General features: G+C 38.9%; 2 protein-coding genes across 2 annotated transcripts; one reads left to right on the forward strand and one right to left on the reverse strand.

Annotated features, from left to right (window-relative positions):
• The first annotated feature begins 332 nt into the window (after nt 1–332).
• LOC128225620 (collagen alpha-6(VI) chain-like) lies at nt 333–3,949 on the forward strand. The gene is made up of 6 exons (XM_052935513.1): nt 333–467; nt 714–744; nt 887–1,501; nt 1,871–1,930; nt 2,617–3,213; nt 3,375–3,949. The coding sequence occupies exons 1-6, from the start codon at nt 399–401 to the stop codon at nt 3,947–3,949; spliced, it is 1,947 nt and encodes a 648-aa protein (XP_052791473.1). The 5' UTR covers nt 333–398.
• Nucleotides 3,948–20,057, reverse strand: LOC128225622 (ubiquitin-like protein 7). The gene is made up of 8 exons (XM_052935514.1): nt 19,911–20,057; nt 15,029–15,157; nt 13,834–13,913; nt 10,095–10,179; nt 9,887–9,944; nt 5,747–5,900; nt 4,705–4,872; nt 3,948–4,245 (listed from the first exon to the last, which is right to left on the reverse strand). Exons 1-8 carry the CDS (start codon nt 20,047–20,049, stop codon nt 4,120–4,122), a joined length of 939 nt encoding a protein of 312 aa, XP_052791474.1. The 5' UTR covers nt 20,050–20,057; the 3' UTR covers nt 3,948–4,119.
• Between the last annotated feature and the right edge of the window lie 249 nt (nt 20,058–20,306).

Consider the following 20,306-nt stretch of genomic DNA (forward strand, 5'->3'; position numbering starts at 1 on the left):
CTGACACAGAAAACAGTAAACATGTGGGATATGATACCCGATACTAAAGATTGGTCACCTAATGAGTTTATCTTTAGCAAGGATAAACACAATTGCTAATGTCGAAAAGACTAACGTTTTTGCAGTAATACTCACTGAAAATGATAGTCGGTTTTAAATGTCAAATGCGTGCTTATCTGCGATTGAGAAAGCATGGCTTTTCTTGTTTTGGTAAAAATGAAATAGCTATGCTAAGTACTCATTCAAGTGATTCATTTGAAAAAATTCCCGGATGAAATTCCTTAAACAAAACTGCCTGATAAAAGGAGGACATAATTATACCGCTAGAATATTCTGAACATAACCACTGTGAGAATATCAGGTACGGGTGCTACAATTCAAGTGAAAGTGAACTTTGAATGAAGTCTGAAACTATGGAGTGGAAAACATTAATATGGATATATTTTCTTCAGACGTCAGTTATCCAAGTGAGTAAAATAACATCACGTTTAAATTTAATAATTCAGTAAAGGAGTAAGCAGAAATAGTTGTCATGCTTTTTCTTTCACCGTATACATTTCAGTGAGTTGATGCGGTCTCTTTGATGTGGTATAATTTAATGAATTTTAAATTATCCGTTTATCAAAGATTTTTCGATAGGCATTCATTAGTATTATGACAAATCTCTCAAAGTCAGTAAATCGCCATTGCCATCACTCTATTTTCTTCTTCAGGCGAATATGGTGAGAAATTGGTCAAAAAACGGTGAGTTATGTTCTCGGAATAGCAATTGATTTAAGTGTCTTTATCTTTAAACTGCATGGTCTAAGCCATGTCATTGTGGTGTTTTTTCGACATTAATGTTCGATCGTTATACTCGTATTAAGATTTATTTTCATATTTATAGGTGCCATTTGTACAAACGCGTCCGCCAATATTGTCTTTGCCCTGGACACGTCCTTCAGTATCCACGAGAGCTCTTTCCGCCAACAGCTGGCATTTGTTCAGCGTATAATCTCGCACTTTAGCATTGGAAAGCAGGAAGTGCGCGTCGCCGTTTTAACGTTTGGATCTGACGTCATACACGACATAGAATTCGACGATTTTGATGACAAGACGGCGCTTATTGCCGCAGTAGGCAACATCCGGTACAGAGGAGGGTCGACCAACACATCGGCAGCAATAAAACACGCTAGGGAGGTCATCCTGTCGGAAAAAAATGTTCGTGAAAACAGCGCTCAGATAAATATCATAATAACGGACGGCAACTCCGTCGACAATCATGCGACTGTTATTGAAGCGTCAATATCTCGGAGTCTCGGGATAAAGCTGGTTGCGGTCGGGGTTGGTGCAGGGCCAGACCGCCGAGAGCTGCAGGATATCGCAAGCGACAGACGTGCTCTCGTGGATCGCACGGGCATGTACGATACAGACAGCCTCGACAGCAAGCTCGTGTTTACGGTGGAAGACTTCTCACTGCTCAGCGACATCGAGGAAATGCTTTCCACTGTCACATGCAAAGGTAGAAAAATGCAACTATTTCTATACCACATAATAATGTATATCAAACAAGAAAATGTATCATAACTAATATCTATGTTAATAACCTATAATCTTTGAGCCGAACTATTTCAAGGTTCTTTTAATTTATTATATACGGGTTTCAATCCATCGTCGGTATATTTTATATGAAAAAAGGAGGAATTATGGTCGGCACCTAGGCCTCTACCTCGACCGTTTGCCAGTTCTAGAACTACCGCCTGTTCGAACGATCGCAGTTTTACTCTATTCTGGTATTCTTCGAGCGTGTTTCCCTTATTTTTTCTCCTTTTCTTTGCCAAAAAATAAAGTTTTTCAATATAAAATTAATGTGATTTATTCTTTTTCTCAGAAATACAACTCGACCATCTATCAAACAACACAGAATATGAGAAAGAGGCTGCGACACAATGTAAGTACATGATAAAGTAACACTGATAAGTCATCATGCTATCTGTGAATCATGTAATTGTTCTTAACCACAATAGCACAAACAGTCTCTAAATCTCTTATAACTAAGTTTCAGGGAGAAAGTTTGCCTAGCTCCGTCAAACATTGGTAAATTGAAACTAAACTCGAATTTGACCCGTATTAAACCCATGTAGCAAAATAGAAACTAAGTTGAAAAGAGGACACCTTTAAAAAAGCGGGTTAGAAACAAACGTCGAACTGGACCTGTTTTATATGGCGGTAAAGATGTGTTGTTCCAAAAGGTATTTAAACTCGTCAGCCATTGTACGAGATGTTTGTCGGACACCTTTTGGGTTTTCTACGTTGTAGGGGCGGGGGGATGGGGCAGCAATGAATCAGTCGAAAAGTGGTAGTTTGTAACCAAAGATATACTCTCTGTAATCTGAGATGCTAACCCTGTGTACTAAACTTTAAATTCGTCGACCCTTATAGGTATACTTGTCCGGATATCGTAATAAAACCCAGCAGACCGACCGAGAAGTTCACTCATTTATATTTATGTATGGGCCTGAGGCCTTTTGTACAATAAACTTGGTCTATTACCACGCCCCAAGAACTATTTTGTGGAATATAATAGCATTTATGATATCGATTGCCTTGGCGTTTTATAGAAATCTGTTGTTTTAGCCTGCACGGGGAAAGCAGCTGACGTGATGTTTCTAGTGGATGCTTCAAGCAGCATTTCGTCACCGAACTTCCGTAGAATGCTAGAATTCACCGACACAGTTATGGCATTCTTTGACACCCGTTCTTCTGGCACAAGAGTTGGCCTTACATCATACAGTGACGATGTCAATGTAGTTATTCCATTGAACAATGCATACAGTTCCCAGAATATGGAGGCGCGGATAGCAGCCACGCCCCAGTTAACAGGTGGCACGAACACTGGAAGAGCCCTTCAGTTTGTTCGAGGGATTTTTAAGACGCACTCACGGCTGTACGTGGACCGTGTAGTGATCGTTCTGACGGACGGACAGTCGGCCGACCCCGAGCTAACCAAACAAGAGTCCCGCGCGTTAAAGGACATGGGCGTGCGTATGGTTGTTATCGGTATCGGAGATCAGGTGGACACTGTGGAACTCCTCACAATGGCAGGCGAGGATAATATCCAGTCAGTGCTCACGTTGGACAACTTCCACGCACTGCCGGACATTAGCAGCACTATTGCAGTAAAAGTATGCGGACATGTAGACACCAAACTTCCGAAATATATTAACGACCAAGGTATTGCAATTACTTATTATTATTCTTTAGCACACCTTTTATCAATGACTTTCAAGTAAGCCGCACTGTATATGTACCCAAGGTCAAACAGCAAAGATACCAAAAAAACCTGAAATTAATGACAAAATGAAATTATGTACAGCAAATGTTATGTATTTCAGAGAAAAGCCGCTGTGGGGGCACCCTGCCTACTGATGTAATGTATGTTTATGACGGACATTCTGTCGGAACAGAGGCCAACAGCAAGACAATATCCACAATATCAGCCATGATAAAGGCAACATCAAACAGTGTTTATAACGTAAGATCTGGAATTCTTAATCACGTGTGTGAGCACGTCAAGTCTTTGGATTTATCTGCACACATCAGTGCCTCCGATATGAAAAATATCATTACTTATTCACAAAGCAAAAATATTCCAAGATTACTGCAGGAATTGCGGGTTGATAGCTTCCAGAGAGCAAGAGGAGCAAGGAGGAACAGTAACAAAATCGCTGTGATATTTATATTTAATCAAACAGGGGACTACACAGAAACATTTTTAGAATTACGCAGGTTATCATTACAAGGCCAAGTGAAGACTTTCCTTGTTTATGTAGGAAACACCATTCCGGTTGAATTAAAATTACATCTTGAAAAAGCGAACTGGAATCATACTCATTTTATGCAAATCAATGAATTAACTGATTTGAAAAGATTTGTTCCAAAATTTACACAAGAATTATGCAACAATTAACTTTGGCCAATGGCATTTAAAACGTATCTCAAATTGACCTTCATATTCAGAACTAGTTGTCCGACATGTTATAATTGGTCAAGAACACACATACATGTAATAGCATCATGAATGACCAATGTTAACACACTAAATAAACAGCCGTTACTGAATGGAACATGCTTTAGCGGTCATGAAAACTCTCCGCCGAAGATGAGGTCAATGGCAGCCTGGAGGTCTCCGTTGGTGGCTTGGAGTGCCTGACGGGCAACGTTCTCATCTGTGATACCCATCTCACGCATCTGCTGGATCTGGCCCTGCATGGGAAACAATGATACAATGTACGTGGGCCTCTTCATGAACAGTTATAGTTATACAAAAACATGTATTTAAATTGGAAGAAGAAATTGTTTTCCTGTTAAGTAATTTTGTAGCCATACATATTTGTCGTTGTTGTCTTTTAACAATGCATTTGAACATATGTATTTTAATTGTTGAATGTCACTTTCAACTCTTCATGCTCTGTAAGAATTTATGTATGCCAAAAAAACTGCATGTTAATTTTTTAATTTATTATTTTATGTTTTTCTCAATAAACCTACAACTCAAATAGTCACATGCTTTCCAAATTCTCTGATAGCAAATTTTCACATGACTAATCTCATTAATTTCAAAACAGTTTTGACTGAGTAGGATTTTATTAAGGTACCGATCTTTTCCTTTAAAGATAATTGGACAAAAAAACAACTTCTAAAGTGTTAAGGAACTGTTCGTACGGTCATAGTAGACTGTGCCTGTAGAATGGCCTGTTGGAAGAAGTCCTGTGTGATCATGTTGTTGGAGATGGGTTGACTCTGGGCCGAGGGCGACCCAGCGCTTCCCCCTGCAGCTGCTGCAAGAGCTGCTGCCAGCTGGTTGGCTGTAATTGCCTGGCCCCCACCGCTCTGAAATAGTTAAATAACAAAAATTAATAAACATTAGTCAGTTTTTCTATTAATTCATGTTAAAACATAAGATGTCTGTACATCTGTTATGTATTCAACAACTTTTCAAGTTGTTATTTAGAAGCACAACAAAACTCAACAGCATAAAATATTCAGCACTAAATGAACAAGAGTTGTCACTGAATGTGATTAATAATCCGAACACCGCCCTCATAGGAAATGGCAGTGAAATAATAAGAAATCCTACCTGAAATTGAAAATGCTGTGGATAGAATTAAGGTTCTTGTACACTGCACTTCCTCTATTCAAATTGTGCTTTATATATTTGTTTGAAGTTGAATTAAATTCCATCCAGTAGTAATGCTCTGGACAAGAAAAAAGTAACAAAAGGGCAATATCTAGTAATTTACTGAAATATAGTTAAATGTAGTTGTATTACTATGTTTATGTCTGATTAATCTTTTTCTTTTTTATGTGTTTAGTTATTTAATCTGCTTTGAGGTTTGCGTATCAAATTGAAGGGATAGCTTACGAAGATAAAAGCTACTGAACACTATTCATTAATTTTTGGAATTATGAATTTAAAAATACACTCAATTCCTATTTGATTTTAAAATTTTATAACACTTAAAGCAATTTAATTCAGGGAAAATAATAGTATTAAATATAAGTTCTTCTATCACAAATCACTTATACATTGTGTAATAGCTTAATCAATAAGATTAATGTTCTTTTCCAGCATAAACTACTGGCTTTTCATTGCTAATTGCTAAATAAATGAGCAGAAATATACCGCCTGGATCAAATGTTGGTCTTAAAAGTGGGGTAATAGTAATTTATCAGAAGTGTTCTGGTATTAAGAAATGCATGCTACCGTTGATGGTCCATCCTCATCATCATCAGACATATTATCAATGGAGTAGGACCCTGACGAGGGTGTGGTGAAGTTTCCACTATTTCCTGCCTCCTTTACACGCTCGCACAACACCTCCGCCAGCTCTCCAAAACATGGGTGGGCCTCCAACAATCTGGTATGGAAATATACAAAAGTAAAGCAAAAGGATATAAAATTAAAAAAATATAGTTTTAAAAAATATATATAATTGTAAATATATTAAATAAATGTTCTTATTTTAATTGTTGTACCTTGTTCAAATGTGTAGGTTTTTGATTTTTGCTAATTATTATGGTCAAAATAAAAACTAAGCTAAATACTCAATTTTGCTTGTGCTTTCATATGCATAAGCAATGATACATTGTAAATTTAAAAATTGCACTTTTTGCCAAAAACAATAGTGCCCTTCCCTATTTAGGTCAAATATAAGAGCAATCGGTGAGTCTGTTGGTCAACACCCTTACCTCGGTGAGTCTGTTGGTCAAAACACTTAACTCAATGAATCTTGGTGAGTCTGTTTGTCAACACACCTACCTTTGTGAGTCTGTTTGTAACATACCTACCTCAGTGAGCCTTTTGGTCATCACACCTACCTCGGTGAGCCTGTGGTCAACACACCTACCTTCGTGAGCCTGTTTGTCAACACACGTACCTTTGGTCAACCTGTTGGTCAACACACTTACCTCAGTGAGCCTTTTGGTCAACATACCTACCTCAGTGAGCCATTTTGTCAACACACCTACCTCAGTGAGCCATTTTGTCAACACACCCACCTTGGTAAGCTAGTTGGTCAAGACACCTACCTCGGTGAGCCAGTTGGTCAAGACACCTACCTCGGTGAGCCAGTTGGTCAAGACACCTTCTTTGGTGAGACTGTTGGTCAACACACCTACCTCGGTGAGCCAGTTGGTCAAGACACCTACCTCGGTGAGCCTGTTGGTCAACACACCTACCTCAGAGAGCCTGTTGGTCAACACACCTTCCTCGGTGAGCCAGTTGGTCAACACACCTTCCTCGGTGAGCCAGTTGGTCAACACACCTTCCTCGGTGAGCCTGTTGGTCAACACACCTACCTCGGTGAGCCAGTTGGTCAACACACCTACCTCGGTGAGCCAGTTTGTCAACACACCTACCTCGGTGAGCCAGTTTGTCAACACACCTACCTCGGTGAGCCTGTTGGTCAACACACCTACCTCAGAGAGCCTGTTGGTCAACACACCTACCTCGGTGAGCCAGTTGGTCAACACACCTACCTCGGTGAGCCTGTTGGTCAACACACCTACCTCGGTGAGCCAGTTGGTCAACACACCTACCTCGGTGAGCCTGTTGGTCAACACACCTACCTCAGAGAGCCTGTTGGTCAACACACCTACCTCGGTGAGCCTGTTGGTCAACACACCTACCTCGGTGAGCCTGTTGGTCAACACACCTACCTCGGTGAGTCAGTTGGTCAACACACCTACCTCAGAGAGCCTGTTGGTCAACACACCTACCTCGGTGAGCCTGTTGGTCAACACACCTACCTCGGTGAGCCTGTTGGTCAACACACCTACCTCGGTGAGCCTGTTGGTCAACACACCTACCTCGGTAAGTCTGTTTGTCAACACACGTACCTCAGAGAGCCTGTTGGTCAACACACCTACCTCAGAGAGCCTGTTGGTCAACACACCTACCTCAGAGAGCCTGTTGGTCAACACACCTACCTCGGTGAGCCTGTTGGTCAACACACCTACCTCGGTGAGCCAGTTTGTCAACACACCTACCTCGGTGAGCCAGTTTGTCAACACACCTACCTCGGTGAGCCTGTTGGTCAACACACCTACCTCGGTGAGCCAGTTTGTCAACACACCTACCTCGGTGAGCCAGTTGGTCAAGACACCTATCTGGGTGAGCCTGTTGGTCAACACACCTACCTCGGTGAGCCTGTTGGTCAACACACCTACCTCGGTGAGCCAGTTGGTCAAGACACCTATCTGGGTGAGCCTGTTGGTCAACACACCTACCTCGGTGAGCCAGTTTGTCAACACACCTTCCTCGGTGAGCCTGTTGGTCAACACACCTACCTCGGTGAGCCAGTTTGTCAACACACCTACCTCGGTGAGCCAGTTGGTCAAGACACCTACCTCGGTGAGCCAGTTTGTCAACACACCTCGGTGAGCCAGTTGGTCAAGACACCTATCTCGGTGAGCCAGTTTGTCAACACACCTACCTCGGTGAGCCAGTTGGTCAAGACACCTACCTCGGTGAGCCAGTTTGTCAACACACCTACCTCGGTGAGCCAGTTTGTCAACACACCTACCTCGGTGAGTCAGTTGGTCAAGACACCTATCTGGGTGAGCCTGTTGGTCAACACACCTACCTCGGTGAGCCTGTTGGTCAACACACCTACCTCGGTGAGCCTGTTGGTCAACACACCTACCTCGGTGAGCCAGTTGGTCAACACACCTACCTCGGTGAGCCAGTTTGTCAACACACCTACCTCAGAGAGCCTGTTGGTCAACACACCTACCTCGGTGAGCCAGTTTGTCAACACACCTACCTCGGTGAGCCAGTTGGTCAAGACACCTACCTCGGTGAGCCAGTTTGTCAACACACCTACCTCGGTGAGCCAGTTGGTCAAGACACCTATCTCGGTGAGCCAGTTTGTCAACACACCTACCTCGGTGAGCCAGTTGGTCAAGACACCTACCTCGGTGAGCCAGTTTGTCAACACACCTACCTCGGTGAGCCAGTTTGTCAACACACCTACCTCGGTGAGTCAGTTGGTCAAGACACCTATCTGGGTGAGCCTGTTGGTCAACACACCTACCTCGGTGAGCCTGTTGGTCAACACACCTACCTCGGTGAGCCTGTTGGTCAACACACCTACCTCGGTGAGCCAGTTGGTCAACACACCTACCTCAGAGAGCCTGTTGGTCAACACACCTACCTCGGTGAGCCTGTTGGTCAACACACCTACCTTGGTGAGCCTGTTGGTCAAGACACCTACCTCGGTGAGCCTGTTGGTCAAGACACCTACCTCGGTGAGCCTGTTGGTCAACACACCTACCTCGGTGAGCCAGTTGGTCAACACACCTACCTCAGAGAGCCTGTTGGTCAACACACCTACCTCGGTGAGCCTGTTGGTCAACACACCTACCTCGGTGAGCCTGTTGGTCAACACACCTACCTCAGAGAGCCTGTTGGTCAACACACCTACCTCGGTGAGCCAGTTGGTCAACACACCTACCTCGGTGAGCCTGTTGGTCAACACACCTACCTCGGTGAGCCAGTTGGTCAACACACCTACCTCGGTGAGCCTGTTGGTCAACACACCTACCTCGGTGAGCCTGTTGGTCAACACACCTACCTCGGTGAGCCAGTTGGTCAACACACCTACCTCAGAGAGCCTGTTGGTCAACACACCTACCTCGGTGAGCCTGTTGGTCAACACACCTACCTCGGTGAGCCAGTTGGTCAACACACCTACCTCGGTGAGCCTGTTGGTCAACACACCTACCTTGGTGAGCCTGTTGGTCAACACACCTACCTCGGTGAGCCAGTTGGTCAACACACCTACCTCAGAGAGCCTGTTGGTCAACACACCTACCTCGGTGAGCCAGTTGGTCAACACACCTACCTCAGAGAGCCTGTTGGTCAACACACCTACCTCGGTGAGCCTGTTGGTCAACACACCTACCTTGGTGAGCCTGTTGGTCAACACACCTACCTCGGTGAGCCAGTTGGTCAACACACCTACCTCAGAGAGCCTGTTGGTCAACACACCTACCTCGGTGAGCCTGTTGGTCAACACACCTACCTTGGTGAGCCTGTTGGTCAACACACCTACCTCGGTGAGCCTGTTGGTCAACACACCTACCTCGGTGAGCCTGTTGGTCAACACACCTACCTCGGTGAGCCTGTTGGTCAACACACCTACCTCGGTGAGCCTGTTGGTCAACACACCTACCTCAGAGATTCTGTTAATCAACACCCCGACCTTGGTGAGCCTGGTGGTCAACATATTTAGGTTGGTGAGTCTGTTGGACGACCAACAGTCCAACAGACCAACATCCTTACCTCAGTGAGTATGTTGGTTAACACCCTTTTCTAGGTGAGTCTGTTGGTCAACACACTTACCTCCTTATGTTCCCTGGATGAGCAAGCACACTGACAAGTTCTTGGTCCATGAACAAGTCTGAAATAAAACACAATAGCTTTTTTTTCTTATTCTCAAACAGAGTCTCATGAAATGTGTTAGTTTGTTATGCATAACAAAATATTTAATGGTCAAAAGTAGAGAAGGGCTAAGCCTTTTCACTTAATAATTTTTAAATGTGTGGCTTACTAAGTGTTGAAGGATTGGCATTGAGGCCGGGGACAGCATTGATCACATCATGCAGTTGGTTCGGTGTAGAGAAAATAGTCTCAACCTGAAAACATATATATTTAAGATTCTACGTTCCTCTGCTTATCAACATTTATTTGCCAGTTTGAAACTAGAGCTATCACTAAAGGTGATTAATACCCCCGAACGCCGCCTCTCATTATGATTTATCATTGTATGAAGTTTTATGCTATTCCATCTAGTAGTTTTCAACTTACTGTCCGGACAAAAGTTTGACAAAACAAACACACAGAAAAAGGCAATAACTCTGTAATTTGCTAGTATAGTGTAGTGATTCATGTACACTGAACTCCTTCTCATTGTGCTGTACCATTGTTTAAAGTTTTATTACATTCCATTCGGTAGTTTTCAAGTTATGCTCCGGACAAGAAAAAATTAACGAAGGGCAATAACTCTGTAATTGGCTAAAATAGAATTGCGGTTCCTGTACACTACACTTCCTCTGTAACTCTGTAATTGTATGTATGTATGTATGTATGTATTTCTTTAGACCTTGCGGTCAAGGATAACCCGTGAAAGTGCAAGCACTTATTTCCAACGGGGTCCTTTGTTTTTGCTGAAGGGACAGCACGCTGAAGAGACAGTGGTGGGATACAAGGAAGTCCGGGTGCGATACCCTAGCTCTTTTTCGAAGAGACCCCTTGGTTCTTTTACGTGCTCGGTGTAAAGCACCGATGCACGGGGTACAACTTTCCTGGGTTAAACCAGTACTGAGTACACCACTTTTCCAAGCACTACCCTTTAAATGCCAAGCGCCAGGCAAGGGAGCTACTTGTACCAATTTTTAACATCTTTTGGTATGACGCGGCCAGGGATTGAACCCACGACCTCCTGCTCCGTAGGTGGACGCTTAACCACTAGGCCACGGAGACAAATAGCTGAAATAGAATTGCAGTTCCTGTACACTGCACTCCCTCTCATTATGATCTATTACTGTATGAAGTTTCATTAAACTCCATCCAATAGTTTTCAAGTTATGCTCCGGACAAGAAAAAAACAACAAAGGGCAGTAACTCTGTAATTAGCTGAAATATAATTGCGGTTCCTGTACACTGCACTCCCTCTCATTATGATCTATCACTGTATGAAGTTTCATTAAATTCCATCTAGTAGTTTGCAAGTTAATGTCTGGAAAAAATATTGACAGCAAAAAAAACAAATAAAAGGCACTAACTCTGTAATTGGCTGAAATATAATTGTGGTTCCTGTACACTGCTCTCCTTCTCATTATGATCTATCACTGTATGAAGTTTCATTGAATTCCATCCTATAGTTTTCAAGTTATACTCCAGACAAGAAAAAAAACAAAGGGCAGTAACTCTGTAATTAGCTGAAATAAAATTGCGGTTCCTGTACACTGCACTCCCTCTCAGTATGATCTAGCACTGTATGAAGTTTTAATAAATTCCATCTAGTAGTTTGCAAGTAAATGTCTGGTAAAAAAATTGACAGCAAAAAACAACAAATAAAGGGCAATAACTCAGTAATAAGCTCAAGTAGAGTTATGGTTCTTGAACAACGCAATTCCTCTCATTGTGCTTTACTATTGTATGAAGTTTCAATGAATTCCATCCATTACTTTTCAAGTTATACTCCGGACAAAAAAAGTAACAAAGGGCAATAATTCAGTAATAAGCAAGAATAGAGTTATGGTTATTGTACACTGCACTTCCTCTCATTATGCTCATTGTATACAGTTTAATCCAATTCCATGCAGTAGTTTTTAAGTTATGCTCCGGACAAGGTAAATTGCAACGGACCGACCGACGGACCGACCGCCCGACCACAGGGTGAATCCAAATACCCCCTTCAAACTTCGTTTGTCGGGGGTATAATAACAAGAGGCTCAAGAGGGCCTATCCTCTACTGGCATGGCTCTTGTGTTCATTTTCAATCCAGAGCATGTACGTATGAGTAATAGGCAACAGATATATAGTTCACTTTTTGTGTTTGGGTTAGCTGAAAACGCTGCACGTTCAACATCTGAGGACAGAAAGTGTTGTAAGCAGATTTTAATATGTGCCAAGTAAAGGTAATCTGAGGGTAAAAATATTTGCTCTCAAAACTGTACTCATGGTCAAAATTTAATTACTGTAGCTTTAAAAATAAAAAAGTTGGTCAAAACGTCAAAGTCAAGGACTTACGCGGATAACATTGATGCTCGTTTTGGCAAAACTGTACATATGGTCAAAATTTCATTGCTGTAGCTTTAAAACTTAAAAAGAAAGTCAAAAGGGGTGGGGCCAGCTTTTGCCCAAGGGGCATAATTTCAAATGTTTTGGTAAACGGTTATCATATGATGCTCCACAACAAATATCAAAGGTATGGGCCTCGTGGTTTGAAACAAGAAGATTTTGAAAATGTTTCTTAAATAAGTCTCTAGAAAACTTGTGACCCTCGGGGCAGAGCCAGTTTTGATCCAAGGGGCATATTTGAACAACCATGGTAGTGGACCACTAAATTAAGCCTTGTTCTGCATAGCTGTTTCAGACAAAAAGGTTTTTAACATTTCCCAATTTCAGTATACCAAACCTGTGAACCCGGGGGCGTGGCCAGTAATGACCCCAGGGGCATAATTTGAATAAACATTCACAACCAATTGTGACTTAACATGTAAACTTGGCTAAAAATAGACTTCACTCATGTAGACTTGGCTAAAAATAGACTGCTAAAAATAGCATTTTTTTATACTTTCAAGACCCATAATCTAGACATGAATGGGCAGATCTGGCTGGTTTTCAAAAGGAACCGAGCTTTAATGGATATCTAAATACTGTACAAGTTTCATCGAGATACAATCAAAACTGAAGACTGTATCGTGTTCACAAGCAATTGTTTACACAATAGCATTTTTTTATACTATCAAGGCCCATAATCTAGGCATGCATGGGCGGATCTTGCTGGTTTTCAAAAGGAACCGAGCTTCAATGGATATAATGGATATCTAAATACTGTACAAGTTTCATTGAGATACAATCAAAACTGAAGGCTGTATCATGTTCACAAGCAATTGTTTACACAATAGCATTTTTTTATACTATCAAGGCCCATAATCTAGGCATGCATGGGCAGATCTGGCTGGTTTTTGAAAGGAACCCAGCTCTAATGGATATCTAAATGCTGTACAAGTTTCATCGAGATACAATCAAAACTAAAGACTGTATCGTGTTCACAAGCAATTGTTTACACAATAGCATTTTTTTATACTATCAAGGCCCATAATCTAGGCATGCATGGGCAGATCTGGCTGGTTTTCGAAAGGAACCGAGCTTTAATGGATATCTAGATACTGTACAAGTGTCATCCAGATTCAGTAAAAACTGAAGACTGTATCGTGTTCACAAGCAATTGTTTACAGACGCACATATTACGTACACATTACCATCGCATAAGCTCTTCTGGCCTTTGGCCAGTAGAGCTACATACTGAAAGTATAGCTCAGACTTTAAGCAATTGAAAATATTAAAATTAGTAGTATGCATCAAAATAAGCTGTTATTCAACATTGTATCTTTCTACCACAATAACCATTAATTTCAATATTGCTTAGATACCTATAGCATATATACAAACAAAAGTACAAACAATGAACATAAACATTTTCATCGAAACAATAAATAACATTGCCTCCTTTACACTGCAAAGGAGTATATCATTAAATCAAGTACAGATAAACTCACTGTTGATTTATATGCTGGGTTTTTGAGTGCACTTTGTAGGAGAGTTATCAGGTGTTTGATCTTTTCTTTTGGGATTGGAGCTGTAATGATAAACATTGATAGTCAAAAGGTGGTTTACATAAACATTGTCTTGTCAATTTTTTGTATATTTACCGGGTTATATGAATAATTTCACCTCAAACATTTGAAACATACATTTAGGAAGGAAGAGTGTTTTTTTTTTAAATAATCGAACGATTACATTAAGTGTTCTAGTAGCACCTCGCACATGTATATGCTTATAACAAGGTTTGTTATATATACATTATAAAACTGCAATGACCATGTTTTCAAAGTCTTTAAAATAGTTGTTTATTTTTTCTCAAGATTTTGATCAGATATTGATGGAAAAAAACTTATTGCTGTATTTCCATTTAAACAAATAACTAGTGAATAATTCATAAAATGTGTGCTTATTTTCATAAATATTTATTTATTTATTTGCCATATTCTTTCACGCATGAAAATAGGTAATGATAATTATTTGTTTTTTTAATAACTTGGCATTTTTATGCCTTTTCACTTTTGACAGCAAAAAACGATAATCATACACAATCTGTAATATTCAACAAGAAAAGGATTATTTGTGCCACTTTTAAAAACAATTCAATAAATCAGGTCGTCAAGAATTATTAAAATAGTTATACATTAACAGTATGGTATAAATACTGTAAATGTCCAAACGGGCAAGCTTTTTTTTCATGGGTCTATTTGCAGATTCTGTGACATAAATTGATCTCTGTTCGTCACAAACTTAGACGCTGCCAACCATCTAGTTGATAGGTAATGTGACAAGTGTCAGCAATTCATACTTATGACTCTACACATGACTGGTCATGAAATTTAGCAGATTGGTTCATGAATGGTTCATGAAATATTGTTCTTTTTCAGCAAACTGGGCTTCTTAAAAAGACATGCGCTTGAAGTGTCCAATAGAATAGCAACATATTTTAATAGCACACACCCATACTCAATTTCATAGACCCAATATAGCAATGATTAACTGATAGAAAGGTGGATTTGTTAATATTAATTCATTTTAAGAACAACCAGTTATTTGAAGTTATAACAAATACAGTGAATACAAACATAATATGCTTGCCATTAACAAACTTCATCAAAGTGTATGTTGAAACTATACCATACATGGACTCACCTTTACTATCACTAACATCATCACTGAAGGGTTCTTGCTTTGCTAACAGATGCACAGTAGATCCAGAATGGATTCCATATGAACAGAGGGAAGCATCTTCTTTCAGACATTGGCCACAATACACAATATCTGAAAATATGACAATACAAATGACAATATCTGGGTATGTAACAACACACAATACAATATCTAGAAATGTAACAATACACAATACAATATCTAGAAATGTAACAATACACAATACAATATCTAGAAATGTAACAATACACAATACAATATCTGGAAATGTAACAATAAACACTATCTGAAAATGTAAGCAAAACTAATATTATATTAAGGCAATAAAACACAATATAATATGTAGCTTTTATTCTTTTTTAAGACCATTATCTCGTCAAAAAGTGTTCATTTGAGTCTTTTCACTATTTTCTTAGCCATATGACAGCAACCACATGTTTTATCCGACAATAAAATAAGAAAAGAAATGCATAATCTTCTACTTTGATAGTATTCAGGGAGATTTTTTAGCAAGTCCAAGTTAGCAAAATATAAAAAATAATTTTAAGGCAAAAGTACGAAAAAATGTATTAACATATATTTATTGCTTTGAAAACCTTTACCATTTTGTACATACACATGTACAGAAGTATTTTAAAAATCATCCTTTTCTTATCACACACTGTCATGCCTTTCAATACTTACATATATTTTTTTATTTCTTCCATTTCCCTAATAGTAATATTTGTTTGCCTTCATCATTATAACAAACATATAATAATCACTTCTTGTAAAAGTTGATAATCAAAATGATAAATTCGGGGGGGGGGGGGGGGCATTATGGCCCTTTATCCACATTTTAATTTTCATTAACTTATTTTAGTTAACTTATTGCAGCTTCCAGTTTTTACCCACATTCCATCCGGCAGTCAGTCAAAACTGTTTATTTAACCCATAGGCCACTCCAGTAAAAACATTTTAGACAATTTATGTATGGGGATCATAAAAAGATCACTAGTGATGAATGTTTAAGTATCACATGTCAAAATTCTGAAATATGAACTGACAGATAGCACTGAAACTGCAAATTAATGGTGTTTGGGTGTGCTCAAGTATAACTGATTGACATTTCAGGAAACATGATTTGTTCAGTTTAATAACAGTTTGTTTGCAAATAAACATAAAAACATGCTTTCTAAAAGTCACACATTAGTACATGTGTACTTTTTAGTTTATTCATATATCCATCTTCAAAGATAACTACCAATGTCATCTAGACTAATTAATGACATGGGTTTTTCAGCCCTTCTGTAGGAGTCGAATATCATTGATTCCCTAAGTATTTTAGTCTATGATTTTCCAAATCACACAAATAAAACTCACTTAAAGGGGGAATGAAGCCCTGTTGGCTTTTATTTAAACAGTTCTCAATAGTCACTATCTTATTTTATGTTTATATTAACACTTCATGATTGATATACGGTACATGTACAATCTTAATCATGTGTACCTTCTCTTTATCTAATATGTTTTACTTGATGAATGGTGTGCATGAACACCTTTTTTTGACAATGTATCGCTATATATTTCTTTAAAAAAAAAAAAAGATTATGCAAACATATATATGGCCAAACAAAATAATATGTATGGTTCTGTAGACCCGAAAGACCCTAAATTTTAACCACAGACTCTACTCCTTTGCGTAATTCAGTATGGAAAACAATGGTATGAAAAAGGTACGAATCTTTGGAAACAAATTTGATTGGTGCGAAAGCGGAGAGTTCAAATCCACTGGATGTGTTCAGATTTTTTCATTAAACTAAAAAAAAATTATATGGAAGCCTCCATGACAGCTTCATGTCTTGTAACTATGGTTTCAAAAATATTTTCATCTGGAAATTTAACATGAAATGGGATAATATTCCCAAAATTGGAGTTTCAGAGTTGTTTCCCATCTAATCCCATCCCATCCATTTGCATCCCATCCCATACCACCCCATCCCATCCCATCCCTAACCATCTATCCATCTATCTATATGTGATACTATAAAATAATATAACTCATGAGCTAGCATTAAAATTGAGTGTAAGAAATGAAACTAATACTAGTAAAATGTGGAAGAACTTGTGTGTCAGATATTTGTACATTACTTTGTCAATTATTTGTACCGTAGCTCAGACACTTCGTCTAAATAATTGTATGTGGACAATTTTTTTTATATGGCAAATCCTTTAGGGAAATCATGTTTTGAATGTCTATTCGTTTAGACTACTCAAAGTTATTTAATAGTCTGTTTTCTGGTCAAAAAGTTATCCCCTGAGAGACCAGTAGCAAACACTGTTCAAATGAAAAGGCAGACACATACAATGATGACAATCTAACCCTGAAGTCTTAATTTCCTGGGAAACAGTTCATATTTAGGCATCAGCCATCATTTTTCACATGAACATGCTTAAGAGTTTGTGACAAGCCATTAATGGCTTATTTGCACTCACCATGCAGGCATTGCAGCTATGTTAAAAAGCAGGTTTAATAGCATGCTACTGATCGTGAGTAAGAGCCATAAGGTACATAAAAGCAGTGTTTAGTAACTTCACGTGATCTTTTATGAAAGATTTTAAGTGCCTAAAAATTCTGACACGTACATGTTCACAAATTTTCTGATTTAAACATATTTTATTGCATGATGATACAATACACAATTTATGATGAAGAAAACAACAATGAAAGAGGACCAGTGCAATGTACAATCCTAATGTTCATATCAAAAGAACATGCAAAGGGAGTGGGCCACAAGTTTTTCCCATCACATTTTTCTTACCCTGTCACATCAGTTAAACCCCTTTCCCATAATATCACAAATTGACTTGCGGGATCTTTTAGGAAAGATTTTAAGATGAAAAACTTCTGACCACGCGGATGTTCAAAAATTTCCTGATTTAAACCTATTTATTGCATGATAATGCATTTATATTCTATGACTATGTACCTTGTTGGTATACAGTACACTCCACGCGGAACTACCACTTTCCACTTTCCTCGGTGACTCGGAGGCGTTTTTAATTTATCGCGGATTTCCGCCGAGTACGCAACCTTTTTCCTCGCTAAATTTCGCCGAGTTGCACCGAGTTAGTCGTTTTCTATGGAGGGTTTTATTGCCGATAGCGCCAGCGATCGTATCGATTTATTGACCTAATCGCGGAACTCCGCGTTTTGTGCATAGCTACTACAGTACATTGCTTCTGTTAATACAGTATTAAATAATTAGATAATTAATTTTTCAAAGTACAGAAAGTTTCTTTAAAAAACAATTATTGTAAATTTTCATCAGCATCGTCAAACAACTGTTGTTTTTCACATTATGTAATTAAAAGATATACCATAGCGTGCGTTTGTGTTTGTTATTGTCATCTGTCTCATTTATCCGTACTTATCAATGGTTCTAAACTTATTTATAACGCATATGAGTTTAAATCCTTCATCAAGGTAATTAAAATCCCATTAAACACCATTTTATACATGCATTGAAATGAATAACACATTCTATCGGCTTTAGATCAAACAGTCACTCTGTGTGACGTCACATAACTCACAGTTTTACGAGGATCTCATGGAGAGCATGTATATTGTTATGCAGGATTAATGTGTCTGAGTGGTGTTTTCGAATGTAACTGGAGTATTGCATTTCCAACTTCAAATTCATCACACTAATTAGTTACCTATATCATTGAATGTGTTGACTTTTATTGATGATTCAATAAGTATAACTGTACATAATTGCTTCATACAGTCTATAAGTGTGGTATAAGTTTTAAAGTTTATTGGCAGATTGTTTTACAAAAATGTCATGTCTTTGTTTTCTTAATCCCTTGATTGCCATTGTTGTTTATTTAATCCTCCAATAAATATTTCACACTCTCTCTTTCTACATGCAATACATTGTTTAAGATGGGTATTTACTAATTAACTTGTCACAGTGGTGTACTATATGGTTAGGTAATCTAGCCAGGATAAAAGATGAAAATCAATAATCTTCGTCTGTGAAACTTGGTAAGTGTGAAAGTTACGATTGATGTCCTTTGGGTGTCCGAAAATTAGGTACGCGAAATAAATTATTTTTATAAACAATTACGGGTGTAGCAAAAATTATCAAATAATTAAACAAAATTAGATACAGTGGGAGATTCTTATCGGTTTTCCTCCGAGTTGCGCGGTGTTTTTACCTCCGAGTAACGCGGCGATTGTAAATGTACGGGCCACTGATCAGCCTCGGTGGGTGAACGAGTAAAAACGCAGAGGAAAGAGGATTATGATCAATTGGATGTCGTGTCCGCGATGACCAAAATCCGCCGAGGAAAACGGAAAGTGGTAGTTCCGCGTGGAGTGTACTGTACGTCAAATAAAATTATGTTCTGTTTTGTTCTGATGATACAATTACACAATTTATGATGAAGAAAACAACAAAGAAAGATTACCGGTGCAATGAACAATGCTAATGTTCATATAAAAAGAACATGCAAAGGGATTGGGCCACAAATTTTTCCTTCGGTTATGGCCATATCCCAAAATTTTACAAATTCCCTGCCACAGTGGCAGGATTTAGATAATAGTGTTGTGTATATTGGCAATCTGGGGTTGCGCTCCATAAAGATAATAGTAGTGTGTAAAGACTGCATTCTCAGGGCACTGTTTTTAAAAAAAAATCTGTAGGCATGTAATCAAATGACTATGGTCTTTATAACTTAAAGAAGATATTTATTTATCATTTAGCTTTCTTTTACAATGTAAAGACTTTTGAAGGACACAGTTAGTTTCTGATATTTAGTGGTGTGTAACCTGCTGAAACGTCAAAAAAAGGTAGCAATCATTAAGCAATAATTATACCGTAGGAATGTGGAGAGGAACTGCAAACACTGATTGCTTCTTTAAAACTTTTCACATTTTGGTCTAAATTTACACCAGGCAGTTTATTTCTTGTGTTTTTTCCTTCCTCCCGTCTGTCACATATTGTTATTGTGGCCATTTTGTTTTCTATAAAGTTACACCCTAATAAGATTTACAGTCAAAACGTCCTATGGTCAAAATGTCCCCAGTGCCTAGTCAAAACGTCCACAAGAACGTCCCCATTTTTTTTTAAATTTATACATCAACTTCAATGTTTATGATTAATTAAAAACAAGAAGTAATAACTTCCCAAATATTTATTTGATGTCAGGAATTATATTTGTAACAATAATGACAATAAGTTTACTAACATTGACTACAATTATAAATACTTTA

Source organism: Mya arenaria, chromosome 3 (genome assembly GCF_026914265.1).
Source record: "Mya arenaria isolate MELC-2E11 chromosome 3, ASM2691426v1".
Classification (NCBI taxonomy): Eukaryota; Metazoa; Mollusca; class Bivalvia; order Myida; family Myidae; genus Mya; species Mya arenaria.